The following is a 20,557-nucleotide window of genomic DNA, read 5'->3' as shown; positions in this document are numbered from 1 at the left end:
TACTAGCAAGGTGTACCTCATGAAGTGGCCAGTGAGGGTATATCTCAGGCTATGTAACTGTGAGTAATACGAAGCCTGGCTAGATAGCAGATTATGTCATCTAGTGAAATCCCTTGGTGGTTTATATTGTTTTCTGAGGGAGGAGCCAGTTTAACAGTGTGATGTGATAAAGTCACGCAGCCTCTCACTCTCTCATGTGAGGCGTCTTGAAGGCTTCGTTGATGATGTCTGAAACAGCTGGTCAGTGTGGGCTTAAACATGTTGTGTTATCTGTGTGTAACTAGCTGTAAATTATTTCTTGTTGTTGTTTTTGGATGCTAGCTCTTCAAGAAATCTTTTACACAGCAAGCTTTTCTTTTTTTTATTATTGCGCTTTCAGATATGCTACCTAAATTTGAGAGCAAGGTTCACCCAATCCAAGTGACTCAGCAGTTGCAGCAGCAAAAAACACATGGAATAAATCAAGGATTGGTTTCTGCTTTGTATAAGGTGGGTGTTTATCTGTCACAAGCTTTTATTTTTCACACAGGATTAGGATTAAGAAAACTGGCATTGTAACTATATCATATCCATATTAAAAGTACTGTTTTCTAAACTTCACTATAAATGGGGTAATATATCAAAACCAAAAGTTTTCATGTAATGACTTATATTACATTAACCTATCATGAGTTTCATATATACAATATTAATCTACAAAGTGTAGCTGGCAAATAGCTCCTGTGATGAAAAGTGCTGTATAGAGTGGAGGAGAAGCCAGACATCATGAAATCAAGATACTTAATTAAAATGTGTGAGCAAAGTAGAGTACAGTAACTGAATAAATGTGCTTTGATTTCTACTATTTCATGTTATGTTAAACCTAAACTGTCTTTCATGTTTTGTTCACAAGTATAATAGTTTGGCTATAATGATAGGAATTATTTTTAAATTGTGCTAGTTCCTTAAAAATCATTGCTCTTTTATGCCCTCATTAAGAAATCTGAGTGCAATTAACTCACTCATTAACGCATTTATGTGTTGATCCACAACCACTGCCCGACTGCTGCCTTTCCTCTACAGTAAGTATTAGGTTCGTGCAGCTTGCTCAGCAGCAACACAGCTCTGACATCACTGTTGCAATGTCGAGCACCCAAAGCGGTTGCTGCAGAGCCTCCTCTCTCCTGCCACTCTGGCAGACCTCATCCTAAGCTCGATCTCATCAACACAATTTCCCATGTTGTGCCAGGATGTCGGAAGCTGGCTTGGAGTCACGGCTAGTTCATACTCTGGCGGTTAACACAGCCAGACCCTCTAAACACCTTTTTCTGTCCCCTTCGTTCCAGCGCCTTGCTCTCGCCTCCTGGATCAAGGAAAACATTTGCAAGAAGGAATGCTGCTTTTTTGAAAAAGATGGAAGGTAAGCTCGGCTGCTCTGCACTATGCTGAATTGATGAGGACTGACTTAGGACTGACCTTCTTGTTGTTGCTGTAATAGAGTGGTGCTGTGGGGACAGTTACATGATAATGCAGTTTTCAGCTAAATAAAATACAGAATGCAAAACAAACTTTGAACACTAAAAAATGGGCATTTCTAAACAAATTAGCTTTTTAATTAAAACTACTGGATATCTGCAAAGCAGGTGAAGAAGAATTAATGTATTTATACTTTTTTAAATCTTAAACATCGGCTTCTGTTTCTCTACTGTTTCTGTAGTGGGGATGTGTGTAAGTGTGGCTACGCAAAAACTGATCATACAGACGAAGCCATCAAGCCAGAAGACTTCACAGGCGAGTCGTGGAACATACACAGACATGTCCGTGAAGCGCCCACTGACGCTTTTGGAGACATCAGCTTTGGTGGTTTGGGACAAAAGACAGGCAAGGTGAGCCAGTCCTTACTCTACATTATGTTACTGTGTAAATGCACATCTGCAAGTCTTTATGCCATCCTTTAAATCTGTGTGTACATGTCCACCGTCAGTACGCCCGAGTGTCCACAGACACCAGCCCTGAGATCCTGTACCAGTTATTGACTGAACAATGGAAACTGTCCCCCCCCAATCTACTGATCTCAGTTACCGGAGGAGCCAAGAATTTCTATCTGAAGTCTCATCTTAAGAACATGTTCCACAGAGGGCTGATCAAAGTGGCCCAGACAACAGGTCAGCCAGAACAAGAGCAAGCGAGCAATAGATTTGTGTGTGAGAGATCATTCATTGCACAGAAAGTAGTGTTTTTATGGCTACGTGCCACCTCCCGTGCTTCTGTTCTGTTCATTTTGGTAGTCAGATAGACTTCAGCTATATGTAGTTTGCGTTTGTACTAACTGTAAAAACAGTAAAAACTTGTAATTCTAGCATCCTGAATATCTCTCCTGGTTTCCTGGTAACCTTGCGGACTTGTGAAGCTTTCAGAAAATGATTGCTCCAGGCCCAGAAACAGTCCCACACTCAACCCCCCCCCCCCCCCCCCCCCATTAACCACCCCCACCCCCCTTTTTTTGCATGATTTTTAGGAGTCACATAGGAGTCCTATCTTTAAAGTCAGGACTGTAAGGCTCTTAATATTGACTTTCATATTTTAGAGATATTTTGTTCTACTGGTGAATATGCTGCTTTGTACGCAGGTGCATGGATCATCACTGGTGGTACCCACGCAGGTGTGATGAAGCACGTGGGGCAGGCTGTGAGGGACTACGCCATGAGTAGCTCCATGCAGGGCAAGATTGTAACTATTGGAGTGGCAACATGGGGGATAATTCATAACAGGAAAGCACTGGTGCATCCAGAGGTAGGACAAACACTTATGGTGAGATGGCATCATCTTCTTAGCATTCGGTTACTGTAAATTCTTCTCACTCTCCGTCTTTTTCCTTTAGGGATGCTTCCCTGCCCATTATTTGATGGACACTGGGAACCAGGGCCAACTATCCACTCTCGACAGCAACCATACCCACTTCCTACTGGTGGATGATGGAACCCACGGACATTATGGTGTAGAGATTAAATTGCGTAGCTGCCTAGAGATGTGGATCACCAGAAAGTGTCTTGGAAATAAAGGTTAAAGATAACAGATGTAGTATCTAAAAAATCAATAAGACAACACAGATATTTATTGAAATATGATAATATATCTTTCAAGCTTTTGATATATATATATTTTTAATTGATCAAATATTTGATCTTTAGGGACTGGTGTGACTATTCCTGTGGTGTGTGTGGTTTTGGATGGCGGACCAGGCACGCTGAATGTGAGTCAGCTGTTTTTTGGCCTCTCTCCCCCAGTGTCAGTGTCAGTGTCAGTGTGTGTGTGTGTTGTATAACTGCCCTGTGTGTCTCCTCTCAGACCATCTACAATGCTATGCTCCATGGAACACCATGCGTGATCTTGGAGGGCTCTGGGAGAATAGCAGATGTTATTGCACACGTGTCAGGACTGCCACTAATCCGAGTCACTATTGCCCTCATCCAGCAGTTGATGAAGAAGTTTTTTGGTCAAGAGTATGAACAATTCTCAGATGGCAAAATCATAGAATGGACCAAGAAGGTATGTAAATATACTGAATACCATAAAATTACTGAACTTACTATAGAAGCTATTTTGCCCAAAGTGTGGAGTTTGCATGTTCTCCCCGTGTTTGCGTGGGTTCCCTCCAGGTACTCCGGCTTCCTCCCACCGTACAAAGACATGCAGTTTGTGGGGATAGGTTAATTGATTAATCCAAATTGCCCATAGGTGTGACTGCGGGAGTGAATGTGAGTGCGAATGGTTGTCTCTGTGTGTTAGCCCTGCGACAGACTGGCAACCTGTCCAAGGTGTACCTGCCTCTTGCCCTATGACAGCTGGCATAGGCTCTGAAAAGGATAAGCGAATGGATGGATGGATGGATGGATATTAGACAACCACCCAGACTTATGTTTATGCAATAGCTGCCCTAAATTGACAGTGTAAAAGCAGTGTTTTCATACATGCCTTACTTGGATGGTCATGAGTCATATTTTGTGACTGATCTAGTAGTTGACATTATCATCTCAGATGATGTTTTCTGTGTTAGATATTGCCACAATGTATATACACCAATCAGGTATAACATTATGACCATCTGTCTAATATTGTGTTTATCCTCCTTTTGCTGCCAAAATGACTCCGACCCATCGACCTTGACATGGAGTCCACTAGATCCCTGAAGGTGTCCTGTTATAGCTGCAAAAATATGTTAGCAACAGAGCCTATAAGTCCTGTTAATTGTGAGGTGGGCATCCATGTACATAGGTTTTTTTGTTCAGTCATTATCAGTCTTTATTTCCCCAATAGATGCTCGATTGGGGAAATTGAGCTCTGGGGAACTTGGAGGCTAATTCAACACCTCAAACTCGTTGTTGTGCTCCTCAAACCATTCCTGGACTATTTTGCTTTGTGGCAGGGAGAATCATCCTGCTGAAAGAAGCCACACCCATCAGGGAATACCATTTCCATTAAAGGTTCTACATTGTCTGCAACAGTTCTTTGCTAGTTAGTACATTTCCAGGTAATATCCACATGAATTGCAGGACCCAAGGTTTCCCAGCAGAACATTGCACAAAGCATCACACTGCCTCTGCTGGCTTGCCTTCTTCCCATATTGCACCTTATATATATTCGATATATATTCGATTCCTCTAAGGTCCTCACCCCCCTGTGTCTAAGTCTCCTCTCCCTTCATGTGTTTCATGTCTGCTTGTCTTATGTCAGATTTAAGTCTATTACATTTGCTGTTCACATTTTTCTTTGTCAGGATGACACCTTCATCTTCATCACCATGCATCTTCAGTAACATATGTTGAACAGCACAGTTTTAGCTGCAGAACTGTTTCCTGCAGCTAAATGACTAAATATCAAAGATGAAAATATTTGCACGAAGTTTGTTGTGTGCTCACCAGAGATGTCTGAGCCAGAGCCAAAGAAACAGTGGTTCCAGTATTTAAACGTTTTTCTTTATTGAATTTGTAGATTCAGGACATCATCAGGATGTCACACCTGCTGACAGTGTTCAGAGTGAGCGAGGACTATCACGGGGATTTGGATGTGGCCATTCTTCAAGCACTACTCAAAGGTAAGAATATGGATTTGAAGCAAATGCCCGGATCCTAACCAGACAGCCTACAAACATAACACACGCTATTAAGTATGAAGAAGGACTGGCTTAGTGCCAAACAGGCTCTTAGCAAGTATAATATTTCCAGTCAGAAAAATAAATGTGCTATCGAATGTCCCACAGTTGAAGATATTTTGATACCATCTTTACAGAGAGAAAACTACACTTGATGTCTTTAAAAATGTGCCATGCTTCCTTCAGACTAATAACGCCTCATGATATTCTGAAAAAATACCTAAGAAACCCATTTAAACCAAGCTTAGCAAAGAAATCTGAGCTAAAGTGCACTGAAACCGTAAGTGAGTCCACCACACTGGACATTCACTTAATCTTTTGACCGTGATGAGTCATCATTCTAGTTTATCAGCTTTGTCCAGACTTTCCATCCATCTGGGTAATTAAACCACATTATCTGGGCGCCTTTCTGCTATCTCAGCTAATGTAGGTCATCCAGTGTCTCCCATTATAGTCACATGACTACAGTCCTGGTAGTACAACTGGAAATTTTCCTGTACTAATGCATCAAGAACACTATAATAGAAAAATAATTGGTTTATGTTTGATATTTGGTTTTGATGATAAGCCAAACACGTCCATGCTTCCATCTTGTCAGACTGGACTCTTGCTTGTCTTTTTGTTGTAATATAAATATTTTTAAAAGATTTGCTGGGGGGAAAACATCATTCTCAGATGTGTAAGAATTTATTTAAAAATCAATTAGATTAGTCATTGGATAAATGAAAAAAACAACTTTTTACATTCAAATAGTAAATGGCCTGTATTTGTATAGCGCTTTTACTAGTCCCCCCTAGGGACCCCAAGGCCCTTTACACACCCAGTCACACACTGGTGAAGGCAAGCTACAGTTGTAGCCACGCTACAGTTGTAGCCACAGCCACCCTGGGGCAGACTGACAGAAGCGAGGCTGCCATATCGCGCCATCGGCCCTTCTGGCTAACACCAGTAGGCGGTAGGAGAAGTGTCTTGTCCAAGGACACAACGAGCGAGACTGTCTGAGCCGGGGCTCGAACCGGCAACCTTCCGATTACAAGGCGAACTCCCAACTCTTGAGCCACGATCGCTCCGATACTATCTAAAATGCACCGAGCAGTGGATGAGCTTTTTAGAGAGACAAGAGACAAATAAATCGAATCACTGTAAATTCTCCTTTCAGCCTCAAGATCCAGTGAATTCCTGGAAGTTGAATGCTGGAATAGGCAGCTGGAGCTGGCTATAACCTGGAACCGGGTGGATATAGCTGAGACTGAGATCTTCACTGAGGAGAGCCAGTGGAAGGTGGGTTTGTCTTTTAAATAGAAAACCAACATCACTCTCTGATCAGTTACCCAGATAGTGTTTTTTCTCCCCCATTTCCTGCTGAACATCAATAAGAAACATCAGTTCCTCCAAATAACTTTATCCCTTCCTTCTGTCCTGCTGGCTGCAAGTAATGCTGAATTTTATTCTTCTGTAAGGCAAGGCACCTAAGCCTTGCACCTGGTGATGTTATTCTAAAATGTAATTCTGTTTGAATTATGTAAAAATAAAATAATAAATTAACGTTTTTATATTTCTTCTCTACTTACTTTCAGTTTACACACTTTTCTTGGACTTCATGCACACTGCTTTTCCAGTCTTTTCTCTAACATTTAACCTTCTTTGTAAAGTATATCACTCTGTTGCTAGTAAAGCTGTCCATGTTTCTGATTGGTTACATGCTTCCCTTTTGTGCAAACAAACTCATAGCTAGATTGGGAAACTCTGGGTTGCCTTATTTAGTTGATACCTACCTCTTGTGTGACTGCTTAGTCTGATTTCTGATGTTAGGGGGGAAAAGGGAATTGAAATGAAAGAGAAAAATCATGACCTTTACAGCACAGGCTTTGTGATTAAAAAGCATTGAAATCCTGGTTTGTATTAGTAAGATAAATTTATTGAATGGGAAAAACTGAAATAGGTAATTATGTGAGCCTATCAGGTGCCAGACTGGCCACACATGCCATTTTCACTGGAGAAGTGAAAAACTGTAAATAATTGACATACATATAGGTTTAACTATAGGGAGAGTTTGCTGTGTTCGAAACTGGTTCCAAAGGTAAACCCAGCCCATATTATCAATACAGAAAGCCTTCTTGCCACCATAACACCATAAAGTCAGCTGATTCAGCAGCAGCATGCATCATATTATAAAGGTTTTACGAGTAGCAGAGAAGAGGTCTAGAAAGAAATAGCAGTCTACTTTTCCTTCATTTTATTGTCTCCATGTTGAACTTTGCCATCACACCATCCTTTGTTTCTAAAACAATGATACTAGACAAAAAAACAACAAAAATTCTGATGATGTTGTTCTGATTTTTTTCCTGCTTCTAGTCCAGCGACCTCCACTGGGCCATGTTCTCAGCCCTGGCTGGCAACAAGCCTCAGTTTGTGAGTCTGTTGCTGGAGAACGGTGTGAGTCTGAGGGATTTCCTGCAGGAGGAGGAAACTCTGTGTGAGCTCTACACACAGCTGCCCAGCTGCTTCTTTCTGCGCAAGCTGGCTAAGCGGATCCACAGTGCTCGACGCAGCGGGAGGCAAGCTTTCGGCATCAGACCTCGAGCTTGCAGGGAGCAAGGCGAAAAGATCTCCTTAACTTATGTCTCTGATGTGGTGCGCCACTTGCTGGGGAAGTTCACCCAGCCCCTCTATCCTCCCTCCACCACCACAGACCAGTTAAACATGTCCATGGATGAAACGTCACTGTCAGTGAGTTAGTTCATCCACTCTGTTTTTTTGTTTGAAACACTGAATCTGTCTTTTTGCCAATTAATCACGTGTTGTATCTTACCCAATTTTATTTTTTATAATTTGAGAAAGCTTATTTTATGGAAATAGATGTTAGTAGGAGTAAAATATTCAGTAAATATGCAAAGTATTTAGACTGAATATGCTGTAGGGTATCATTATATCAGAAATCCTGGCATTGTGAACATTAATCATATAATAATAACAGACTCCTTCACTTTCTTTTTAGCCGTCTAAAAGTCAGACAAGTTCCCAAGCTCAGCTCAGGGAGGACAGTCCTGAAACACAGAGGGACCCGGGCACAGACCTTTTCCTTTGGGCTGTCGTCCAGAATAACAAGGAACTGGCTGAAATTGCCTGGGAGCAGGTGACGAAAGCACTTCTGGAAACTTCAACCATAGCTGCTTGCGTGGCGTGTTTATGACCTCACATCTTTCTGTATCTGTGTACTAACAGTGTAGGGATTGTATGTCTGCTGCTCTGGCTGCCAGTAAGATCCTGAAGAAAATGGCACGAGAAGGAAGCGATGCAGATGATGCAGAAGAAATGCGAGAACTCGCCAATCACTATGAGAAACATGCCATTGGTATAACACATATCATAACATGGCTGAATTGACCGTGATTGTTGCGGAGCTTGAATTTATCCTCAGGCTGCGTATATGTGTGTCCCAGGTGTCTTCACCGAGTGCCACAACAGTGACGAGTCACGCGCTAAGAAACTGCTGGTTCGCATGTCACACTTGTGGGGCAGAACGACATGCCTGCGGCTGGCACTCGAGGCAGATGACAAAAACGTCATAGCTCAGTCTGGTGTTCAGGTAGAGGAAATTTTAGATTTTTCCAGAGGGGATTGCCAGTGTGTTATACATCACAATGTTGAGTAGATCAATTAAAGTTACAAAATTAAGAAATCGCTCAATTTAATTTCAAACTTTTTCTTGGTGCTGCATTATAATGCAGTCTGTGTAAACGTGTCTTTCAGGCTCTGCTGACTCAGATCTGGTGTGGTAAGCTTTCAGTAGAGAACCCTGTGTGGAGAGTGCTGATCTGCATGGTGTTTTTCCCTCTTATCTTCACTGGCTTTCTGTGTTTCAGGTGAGACCTGCCAGCCAGCTAAGGGGTACAATGGCTTGTACAATGCTACTGTGTTTATATGTGTTTTTATTAACACTGGCAAACAGAATGGAGCAAAAATAGAGATAAGATAAATAAATTCTTCCCAAGTGAAGAAAGGAAGCATAGCATCTGTAAATGACTACTAGGGAGTTGGATGGGCTGGCTTTAGACCACACACAAAAGGCTTTTTTGCCTAATAATGGATAATGCCATGCTACTGTACAGATGTGTTTGAAGTAGGTTAGAGCAAGTGGTAAGGAAAGTGATAAATAGACTGCATCAACGCAACACTGGTCACATTTTTTTTTCCTGGCATCTCCATTCTACCATCTCAAAACAACCCTGAAGAAAATAAACATTACTATACAAAAGGAAAAACCCTTCATTTGGTTGTACCCAATGATGCAATCAATGACCTCATGACCTTATATAAAAAGGAAGTGCCAGTTCGGCCCCTCCCACACACCTGTTTTGGCTGTATGACCAGAACAAAGGGACAAACAAAGGTAATTATAACCAAAGCAACAAAAGCAAACATAATTTATCGTGTCATTCTGCCTATGGCAGAAAAAAATTCAAACCACCTGATGGTTAAGTAGTATTTGCTTTAAAAGCATATGCATGGATGTAAACTGTAACATAACGCTACCACAAACAAACCCAGGAGAGTATGTAGAGCAAAGTTACACCAGCAATGTCTAAACTAAAGCATTATGGCCAACTGTAAAATAACATGGGATAAATCAATATGTTTAAGGCACAAGTGGTAAATAAGTTCAAGCCTACCACTTTGTCACAATACATACATATTAAAAGTTTTACTTTAACTTAATTTTAAACATACACAAATACATAAATATACAGTAAGCCACCAATGTAATGTCCAGGCACAGACAACTCTCACTTGTTTTCATTTGACAGAAACTGACTAAATATACCGTACAACACATATCTACAACTGTGTCATCTAAAATGACTCCTGATTCATCTTTCATACACCATGGAATTGCTGCCATGTGTGGATGAATTTTTTAAAGCAAATAAGAAGGATAAAGGAGGGAAAATGCAGATAAAGCTTTCATCAGTGCATTCAGGGGAAAAAATGAAGTCACTTTCCAAGATTTAGATGTGTATTTTGCTGGAAGTTTCCCTGACAGAGATTAGCTATATGGCCAAACAATAGTTAACATCCAAAAACCCATAGGAGGAAAATCTGACAACAACACCATGGATGCTAAACAGAAGTTCACCGAGAGAAACGTGACAGTTTACACAGTGACTAAGTGGAGATTCTTACATCTGGTGTAATGTAAGGATGTGTGTGACTAATTGTTACTACTGTCGGTACTAGATGTACTTGTACTTTAATCTAATTGTTAACGTCTCAATTGATGCCAAAAACTGGAAAATTGTTGTGTCCTAAATGTTATGCCTAACCTCCTTTTTAAGCCTGTTATTGTTACTTATTATTTTAAATCACAGATACAAGTGGCGGAAATTAGCTTTCTTCTTTAGAAATAGGTTGAGGAGTCATTCAGGAGGTACTCAGAGTAGAGCCGCTACTCCTCAATGTCGAAAGGAGCCAGTTGGGGCAGTCGCCTCCCGGGCATGTCCTACTCTGAGGAGGCCCTTGGGTAGACCTTGGACACACTCGGTTGGCCACTGTGTTCCCCTGGATAACCTGGAGGAGGTGGCTTGGGGAGAGGGAGGTGTAGACTTCTCTGTTTAGGCCCCCCGTGACCCAAAGGAAGAAATGGATGGATTATTTATCGTTTTAGATTTTAACTTTAATTGAGATAGTTGTTATGAATTATAGAGCAATGCGTATTCTTCATAATATGCTGAACAATGTTCATAATGCGAGGTGCCACGCATTTAAACTACGATTCATTATTGACGAATGTGATTAATGGTTTCAAATGCCTTTGTTTGGAGGGTTTTTGACATTGTTAATTAAACAATGCCCCAATTTAACTTTCTGCTTGTATTCTTTTTAATAATAATACCTGATTGAGTTTCAGCTGTGGTCAAAAGTGTAACTTTTCCACAGACATGATGAAATCATCCAGAGAGAAACTGCGAAAGACGAGGAGATGAAGACAGTGGAGACCCTGACAGGAAGCACACTTAGAAGAAATGGTTATGGCCCGTATGTACATACTTGTTCCTTAATGCAAATATCAACCCTCATCGCTGCATGACCTTAAATGTCATTTGAAGTTGAATAAACAGTGGATACATGAAAACATGGCATTGTCTCTCTAACTGCAGTGATCTTTCTGTCCACAGCTTGAAGCCCATGAAGCCTCTGGGCTGCTGGTCCAGGCTGATGTACCTGTACACCTCCCCACAGGTTAAATTTTACTGGAACATTGTATTTTATTTTGCCTTCCTCTTCCTGTTTGCTGTGGTGCTGATGATCGATTTCCAGAGCATGCCCTCTGCTGGCGAGCTGCTGCTCTACATCTGGCTGCTCTCGTTGGTGTGTGAGGAGATCAGACAGGTGAGAAACTGTGGCTCAGACCCACAAATGATACAAAACAACAAACAAATAGCCTTTTTTTTCTCTTTGTGTGCACTGTACTGTATTGTAGAGAGACAGTCTTTGAATTTTTCAACACAGACAGTGGCCCCATTCACCTTTAGAGGCTCAAATGTCTAAAAGGTCAGCAGTAAGAAATGGTGAGTACCCTTCTTCTTTTAGAGGAGGGAGCAGTGTAACAGAGCAAGTCCACAAAGAATAGAAAACCTTTGTAGTTGTAACAAATGCAGCAAAAACGAATGCATTTAAAATAGGACAGAAAAGAATAAGCATGCGCCTGAAAAGGAAGCATTACACAAATAAATAAATATAAAATTACATCAGGGTAATCTTTGGGGTAGTATGAATGACATTGTTTCACCAGTGAGAGTAATTATTGCACCAGAATGAATATAATTATCTTTGAAAGTAATTACCTTTAGTAGTCATTTCCCTAAAAGGTAGTCATTATATAACCTGTAAACAGACATTTACTCCTAGCTGAAATTCACTGTGTAAATGGCCCTGGGAACGAACTGTCTTTGAGTCCTTAAAATGCTCTGAAGGTCCCGCTCCATCCAGAGGGTAGCAGGTCAAACAGGTGGCGTCCTGGATGTGAGGAATTATAGCAAGTGTGCAGCCCTAAGAGGTGACAGGAGCTGGCAGTGGGAGGGTAAACAGCAATCCATGGTTTTCTGTGCTGTGTTGATGACCCACTGAAGAGCTCTGTGATCTGTTACTCAGAGATACGATATGCCATTACGTTCTAAGCAGAGGAGCTTAAAAGGCAAGGCCTGCAGCTTGTAGGCTCCAGCAGTTGTAGTCGCTGTTGTACCTTCTTAATAACCCACATGGTGCTGGCAGGAAAGGTCTTCAGAGGATTTCTGGGTGTGACCCATTTTAACACAGTTCCCCTTGATGTACAGAGGGCAGTCAATTTGTTTACCTACCTAAATCCTGTCCCTGAGTAACTCCCTTTTTCTGTCTTTTTTTGTTGTTTTCATTTCAAAGGCTTCTTTATCCTTTAATGATTTATTTATTGATTAGAAAGTAATCAAAATAATTTAAATGATAGGTGATTGTATGTCGAATGCTAAGTAATATAAAATCCTCTTATGTCTAATTCTCTTTTCTCTTTCAGCTCTTTCATGATCCAGATGGTTTTGGGTTTCGTAAGAAAGCCAAGATGTACATCAATGAGTTTTGGAATATTTTAGATGTCCTCTCCATCGTCCTGTTCCTTATCGGCCTTGCATTTAGGTGGGTTTTTGCTCTCTAAGACAGTCTGTGGAAATCAATCCACCCACTGCATTATCTATGAATCACCAAGCTTTTCCTACTTCAGGCTGACAACCGAGCTGTTTTATCTGGGTAAAATCATCCTCTGCATCGATTTTGTGGTCTTCTGCCTCCGTCTCATGGCCATCTTCACGATCAGCCGAACCCTTGGACCCAAAATCATCATAGTCAGAAAGATGGTGAGGGGTTTACAGAACAAATACAAAGCATGCTGACCTGAGGTTTTATGGCTACACCAAAAAAACACGCTTACCTAATACAATAAGAGGCTTCTACCTCACCGAGCCTCGATCATAGTCTGCAGATGAAATGTAGTCCTTGTGTTTCAAAAAGGTGTTTTGAACACTTGGATCATTTTGTTACCACACTTATTTCAGTCAGTCAGACCTCAACTTTGTGTTCAGCTACACTTTATTTACTCCCTAAGCATACATGAGATGTCAGAATTTGCAACCGTGTTTCTAAATGTGTCAATTTCTGAGTGTTTCTTGCTTGTGATTGGTGCCTTTCTATCCTCCAGATGATGGACATGTTCTTCTTCATGTTCCTCCTGAGTATCTGGGTGGTGGCTTATGGTGTCGCCAAACAAGGCATCCTCATCCACAATGAAAATCGTCTGGATTGGATCATCCGTGGGGTGCTTTACGAGCCATACCTCATCATATTTGGCCAGTTTCCCAAAAATATTGATAGTGAGTGGATTTTGAGAATCTTATACTTTAAAAAATATATATATATTTTTTTATTTTAGCTGTAATAATTTGTTTCAGTATTTTGTTACACATATTTATTCTCCTCCAAAGGCTTCAACTTTGCTCATCACTAATGAGGATGTCATTTTTCTTCCTGCAGACACTGAGTTTGACATGAACTCTTGCAGCGTGAATGCTACAGATCCCCTGAAGCCTAAATGTCCCGTGTTGAATGAAAACCAGAGCCCGGTCTTTCCTGAATGGCTCACCATCATCATGCTTTGTGTTTATTTGCTCTTTGCCAACATACTGCTGCTCAACCTCTTAATAGCAATTTTCAAGTGAGTCCTCCTTGTCATCAAAGTGTATGAGCTTTTCTGTCATCTTACTGTTTTAATGATGATGATGATGAGCCCTCGCCTTTTTTTTATTTTTAAACTTCCTTATGTTTCGTGTTATCGTCCCGCACAGCTTTACATTTGAGGAAGTCCAGGACAACACAGACAAAATATGGAAGTTTCAAAGATACGAGTTAATTAAGGAGTACCACAGTCGACCTGCTGCCCCTCCTCCTTTCATCATCCTCAGTCATATCTACCTCTTCATCAGAAGCATGGTGCTGCGGAGGCCCCCCAAAATATACAAAGAGTTCAGTAAGTGCTGAAGTGTTTATCCACACCTTTGCAGACTTTTGTGTAATTAAAAATGCTTCATTATTTATGTACATGGCTACAGACCACCCACATACAGGGTACCCCAAAGGTGAAGAAGAAGAGAACTTGTAGGCGTTCACATGCCACGAAGGCAGATTTAAATTTGTGCCTGCAACTTCAGACTCAAGGTATGAAAGATGGTAGCTAGACCTATGTATGGTGAAAACGCTAAGGAAAGAGATGGGATCTTTTTAAAAAGGTCATCCTCTTCCTCATCACCTCAAGCTTCATCTCCTGAACTGAAATCAGTGCTCTAGCACACAAAAACATATCAGCAGATTAGCCATGCAACCCTCGCATCTCTGTACAGCAGACAGTGAGTCGGCTAAACAACAGCTGCTTTTACTCTGGCATCACTCCATCTAATGTTAGGCTCAAGTGTCCTAAAGATCCCACTTTCCCTCTGATGAACAGTTTGACCATATTCTCACATCGTGTGACAGCTGATTTGCTAAGTGTCCAAGTCCAATACCAACTTATCTAGAATTATACACCTAAATTGGGAGAGTTTAGAAAATAGAACTCAGTTGATTGCAATCTACTGACATCTAGTGGTGACGTTTAACTCACTGTAACTAAAACTATGAAATAACAAGATCAAAAGATCTAATATTGTATTTTCTGTCACATAAAACTGTTTCTTGAGTGACCAGTGGAGTGAGTATGGCTCCAAAAGCAGGTCAGTCATGTGAGCAAAACCAGATCACATGACTGAAATCCCACATTTAGGTCACATCAAAACAAGTATCTCAAATGCAGGTGAAGGCTTCCGTTTTCAAAACTAGATCTAAACACAAGTTTCAGAGCTTTTAGCCACATCTCATGGTGTTCGTCAGCAGGTGAAGTTTGCCCGGTTGCCATGGAGATGGATCAGTTTATCCCCATCATACTGTAACCAGAGTATGACCCTTTATTTATCTCATTAATGCAGATGATCTCCTCTGCCTCTGCTCATGGTCGACAGATTTTTACCTGTTTTTGGTGCTGTTGAGAACGTGGCAGTGAAGATGCTGAAAGTTTAATGTATTCAGAGGTCATCTGCAGACCCTGACAGTGCTTTAAACAAAAACCTAATTTGTGTTTTAAAAAGATTATTATAACTATAAAATACTATAAAATACAGAAAAAAAAAACCCCCAAACTGAACATGAACTGAAAAGAAAAGGTCGCTGAGCAGCTAGTATTTGCTCTTTCTGTTTAACTCACTCCCAGTTTATCTGTTGTGCAGGGTTTTCTGTCCGCATGGATGTGCAGAATTAGGTTATGCAGTGATTCAAAGCATATGATGCTGTTTTTCAGAGAATGAGCTCAACCCGACAGAGGATGAGGAGCTGCTGACCTGGGAGTCCTTGATGAAAGACAGATACTTGGTGTCTGCACGGCAGGAGCAGAGCCAGAGCACGGAGAGACGCATCCTGGACACAGCCCAGAAGTAATCTCACAGTAATGTAGCTGAAAGTCGCTGTATGTGTGCTGTCTATGCATCATCACACCAGTTTCCATAAAACGGAGTGAGCAGTCCAGCCAAAATGTGATTGCACGTTCTTTTTTTTAATGAGCTTTTAGAGACCAAAGGACCAATTTGCATGCATAATCACCTTATGTATCACACACAGTTGGATAGATTTAGGGTAATTTGAGATATTTTCTGTCCAAGGACTTGGATGTGGCTGCTTCACCAAACAATATTTACATAAAAATGATTGAAATCACTCTGTTATTAAAAAAAAGTAGTATATAATAATTTCCTGTTTGTTTTATTGTAAAGACTGATGATTTTCTTTAAGTAATTTTCAAACTGACACTTGTTTCTGCAGGGTTAACATCATAACTGATCTGCTGGAGAGAAATGGGGAAACGAGCACTGCTGCCATGCTGAAAAGACTGACTCAACTTGAAGAGCAGGTTGTGGCCTGATTTCTTTTGGTTGGCACTAATGTTGCACCTGTGTCTGTAATATGTCACGATATGCTAATGGAGGGTGACCTGAGGCACTAAAGACACGGCACGCTTTTTGTGGCACGCTCTTGTGTGTCAGGGGTGTGAATTTTAGACTTTGAACTGCGTTTTTAATACATTTTATGGCTTTTCCTACTGATAAACACCTCCCCCATTTCCATTCATACTACACCAAAGTCATAAAGTAGCAAATAACCAATTAAGTGGCATAAGATTCCTGTTTTCTTCACTATCTAATGCAGAAATGTGTACTTATACAGTGGGTTCACAGTTAAATGAAAAAAATCTCTATCTCGGGGATTAAACGTGTAGTTACACTTTACACTGACAGAAATAGGAGTTTCACTACTCTGACCCACTTAAGATCAAACTTAGCTATACGTGTAAAATTACTTTGACGTCCTTGATCTAAGCAGCTAACAGAAGTAGTTGATCCACTTTCCTTTGTCTCATCAGGTCAGCCAGTCTACTAAAGCCCTGCAGTGGATTATGGATAGTCTGAAATCTCAGGGTCTGCCCTCAAAAGACACACAGTCACGGAGTCAGTACCAAATTTAATTCACTATTTACATGTCACAGTTGTATGTTTGATAAATATTCTAAATATGCTGCTGTTTGCGCACATTTTTGTGGTTACCTGCAGCTCCAGCTGGCGTAGATGAGACCCCAGATTCTTTCAGGAATACATCGGAGAAAGGAAGCGGTTTCCATGTGTATTCCCGTCAGTTTTCCTACCCAAACAGCAAACTCACGCGCTTCCCTGTGCCTGAGGAGAAGGTGCCCTGGGAGGTACTTATTATATATTTAAATATTATTAAATATTATTTTTTTCCACCACAAAGTCACCAGTTGCCACTCCTCAGAAAGTCACTGAACTGATAAATTGTCCAATAATTCTGGTGGTTTTTATCTCCTTTTTTTTCCAGGTCAGTTTCAGCTCATACAAACCAACTAATTATACCTCTGACGACAGCGAAGACCATGTGGATGGGTGTGTGAAGCCATACTTTCCTGTTTTCACTAGCGTTTTATTTGAGGACAGCGTAGAGTCTGTTTTTCACATGTCTAGAAAGCAACACTCTTCCAGTAGGTTATAAGTAATCATTGAAAGGGATTATTTTGCGTGAGTATACACATTGTGTTTTTAACCTGCATATTATATCCATAAAAACATTAATTAGCAGGCAATGAATGGGCCTCGGTGACAAGTGAATTACCAGTTTTCAGGTCGAATCTATTTGAACACAGTAAATAAGCTTTCTGGCCTAACTTTGACTTTATTGTGTAATTACAAGACCGGCTCCTCCAATCTCTGTACGCTCTTCATCTATTGTTTCTCCCTGCAGATCAGAACCAGAAGCCTTAGCTAATTACAGGTATGACACAAGAACAGATATAGAACCTATTCAGTATTACTTATAGTAACCTCAAAAGCATGTCTTGATGTCTGATAAGGAGCTTGTCATCTCAGAAACCCAGGGGGGAGGACGGGCATCAGTGGGCGTGGGGCACTGAGCCGCCTGGGTCCAAACCTCAGTGTAGAGCTTGTGATTACACGGTAGGTCATCTCAATGCCCCTGCAGAGGTTTTAAAAAGGTTGTTTTGCACAGAAATATCTGAGACTTTCCACTTATTTTTAGCTGGCGAGACAGCGAGAAGTCTGTTCTGGAGTACCTGGCAGTTTTTGACGAGAGTCGAAGAACTTTATCTTTACCTGGAGTGAGTTCCAGTCTTTGTCCATTTAATGTGGTTTATACATTTTTTTGCACTGTTCAATCACACTGTGGCTTTAAAACCTTCAGGGCCCTGTTGATTCTGCTGATAAACTGCCACCAACTCTTAAAAAAACGATGGGGAAAAAGCTGTATGAAACGATCAACGCAAAACTGTCAGAGGGAACAAAGGTAAGTCAGTGCAGCACTGTGGTGGTAAAGCTTTAAAGTAGCTGCAGGAGCAATGAAAACAAAGAACAGCTGTAAAGCACGACAGCTTTCGATAGAAGAACATGTCAACAGCTGTCACTGATAGCATTTTGAGAGAGCAGGAAGAACAGGCCCTCTGTTTGTCTTTGATATAAACACTGGTTAGTAAATTTAGTGATACAATAGAAAGCATTCGATTAAATATTACATTATAAAATAAAAAATGTAAACATCAAAGACAAATTACTTATTTCCTGAGCTGAGAAATGTTTGAATCATTCAAGAGAGAAGGGGAGCATCCTGCCAGGGCTGAAACGGTACATTAATATGATATCGATTAATTTGTTGATGGACGTGGTTGTTTGGTTTTAGGTGTTTGAGGGTTATGTGGATGACTGCAGGAACACGGATAACGCCTGGGTGGAAATGACTGTCCTAAACATTCACCTGGATAGAAAAAGCCAGGTGATGGTGGACATCAACAACACGGTAACATCGAGTGTTTTACAGCGTGAAGAATAAATTGGCTGGCCGACTGTTTTACATTTCCTCCTTTCTGCATTTACATGTTATTATCTGTTGCTTTTTAGGTGCTGAGCAGTAACGGTGCTCTTCAGTGGCAGGAGGTGAGCAGCAAAGCCACACTTAGCTCAAACCAAAGAGAGTCGCTGCGGCTGGCTGCTGCGCTGCACAACAGGAAGTTCTGACATTCACGACGCTGCGGCTGTAAATGTGCCTCTACATCTCCCCGTCACTGCTGCCTTTTCTTTAAATATGTCGATTAATTGTGTTGCACTGAAAGCCATAATCTACATTGTGCTGCTGCTGACTATGAAATGAATGTTGAACCTACACTGTTAACTGCTGCTCACTAAAAACAATCAAATATTAACATTCAGAGAAGAGTGGCTACTCCTCCACACTGAAAGGAGCCAGCTGAGGTGGTCTGGGTGGTCTAGGTGAGGTGTTTCAGGCATGTCTTACTGGGAGGAGGCCCCGGACAGCTGGATCAGCTGGGCCTCTCTGCTAAGACCCCCTGCAACCTGAACCTGGATAAGAAATTGGAGGAATAATTAAAGGGGACTAGTTATGTTGATTTCCAGCTCTCTATGTTTTTTTACATTTCAATTCTACTAGAGTAGCTTTGCATGATTCACAGCTCAAAATAATCCTTATTTATCTTTTCCTGACTATGCAGCCCTTTAGACTCTCCCCTTTCTGTGCTCATACCATATTGGGGATATGTACTCAGTGATGACTTACAGAGCCAAGAATATTATAAAAACAAGCACTCAGATGACAGGGATTACTTGAACATATAGTGGCCTCATTATTAGAAACTTCAGTGATGTTTGATATGAGCCATTGTTACAGTATATGTGTGACAGAAAAAGTGGAACAGATCTCTTATAAGTGAACAGAGTTCACTAATGGCGCACAGGGTGCTTTAACTTACAGTTGTCTATTAGTATGTAGCAGTTATAGAGCTTATTCTTTTATAACACACAAGACAATCATCAGTAATAATAATAATCATGTTACAACTTGGTGAAATTAAATATTAATCTACATTTTTTAGATTGCCTTGATTCACCTTTATTTAATTTGGATATATTTTACTCGATTAATTTTTTTTTTTTATTCACTTGTATTGAAGCAGTTTGACTTTGTGGCACTGCTGCTTGCTTTCTCGCTGATATCACTATCTATCTCCGTTTCCCTGAGTTTGTTTGCGTGTTGCACTCTCTCCCGTCCTGTTTAAAAACAGAGAAGCTTGTGAAACACTTTTCTGCCCTGAGCTCAGCTTTTGTCCACCTGCCAAGCATGCAGCGCTGCGCTAGTTTCGGAGCAGCCTCCGCGGGCTCTCATTGGTGCAGCCAGAGGTGGCCAGACTACGCAGTATCGGTTTCACTCCCTCCCCCGGCTGCCCAATCGATCACCTGTCCCGGCACGAAATGATCACAAATCATCCCGATTGTGTCTGTGTGTGCTTGAAAGAGCAGTAACTTCTAAACCGCGTGGATTTGTTGTGACTTTATGACCTGAAAGTTGAACTGTGTGCGCCGAGCAGGCGCCAGAGTCCCGGCCTCCCTCCCTCTCTCTCTCAGTTGTTATTATTTGTATCTCCACCTCCCGGCAGCGCACGGACGCTATTTTTAGCCACAACGTCAAAGAGAGACAAAAAAACAAAACAAAATGAAGAGTTCCCACTCTGGAGCAAAAAACAACTGTCCTCACAGAGTCACTGTTAGTCTGAACAAAGGTTGTTACCTAAAGCTATATATAAAAAACATTTTAGTTCAATAGAACAAGAATAGAAACTAGATTTTTGAGGGGGATTAAAAATAACTGAAATGATTTGTGAATTTGGAAAAATGAAGTAAAATAAAAACCGGAAATAAACTTAGTTTTAATCTTTGGTAACGTTTGTTA

At 41.0% G+C, this 20,557-nt stretch overlaps 1 protein-coding gene across 1 annotated transcript; it reads left to right on the top strand.

Moving 5' to 3' along the window:
• The first annotated feature begins 207 nt into the window (after window positions 1–207).
• trpm2 (transient receptor potential cation channel, subfamily M, member 2) lies at window positions 208–19,218 on the top strand. Its single transcript, XM_026145370.1, has 34 exons — window positions 208–240; window positions 380–489; window positions 1,326–1,399; window positions 1,697–1,865; window positions 1,964–2,144; window positions 2,609–2,772; window positions 2,861–3,041; window positions 3,171–3,232; window positions 3,328–3,528; window positions 4,972–5,074; window positions 6,291–6,412; window positions 7,487–7,861; window positions 8,130–8,267; window positions 8,357–8,486; window positions 8,575–8,720; window positions 8,885–8,997; window positions 11,069–11,167; window positions 11,308–11,521; window positions 12,681–12,799; window positions 12,885–13,017; window positions 13,359–13,530; window positions 13,691–13,871; window positions 14,002–14,183; window positions 15,543–15,675; window positions 16,061–16,148; window positions 16,659–16,743; window positions 16,846–16,991; window positions 17,129–17,193; window positions 17,549–17,578; window positions 17,674–17,760; window positions 17,843–17,921; window positions 18,005–18,106; window positions 18,497–18,613; window positions 18,715–19,218. The coding sequence occupies exons 1-34, from the start codon at window positions 222–224 to the stop codon at window positions 18,829–18,831; spliced, it is 4,437 nt and encodes a 1,478-aa protein (XP_026001155.1). The 5' UTR covers window positions 208–221; the 3' UTR covers window positions 18,832–19,218.
• The last annotated feature ends 1,339 nt before the right edge of the window (window positions 19,219–20,557 follow it).

Source organism: Astatotilapia calliptera, chromosome 16 (assembly GCF_900246225.1).
Source record: "Astatotilapia calliptera chromosome 16, fAstCal1.2, whole genome shotgun sequence".
NCBI classification, from domain to species: domain Eukaryota; kingdom Metazoa; phylum Chordata; class Actinopteri; order Cichliformes; family Cichlidae; genus Astatotilapia; species Astatotilapia calliptera.
The sequence above is the reverse complement of the archived record's forward strand: the minus strand, read 5'-3'. Positions and strand labels throughout refer to the sequence as shown.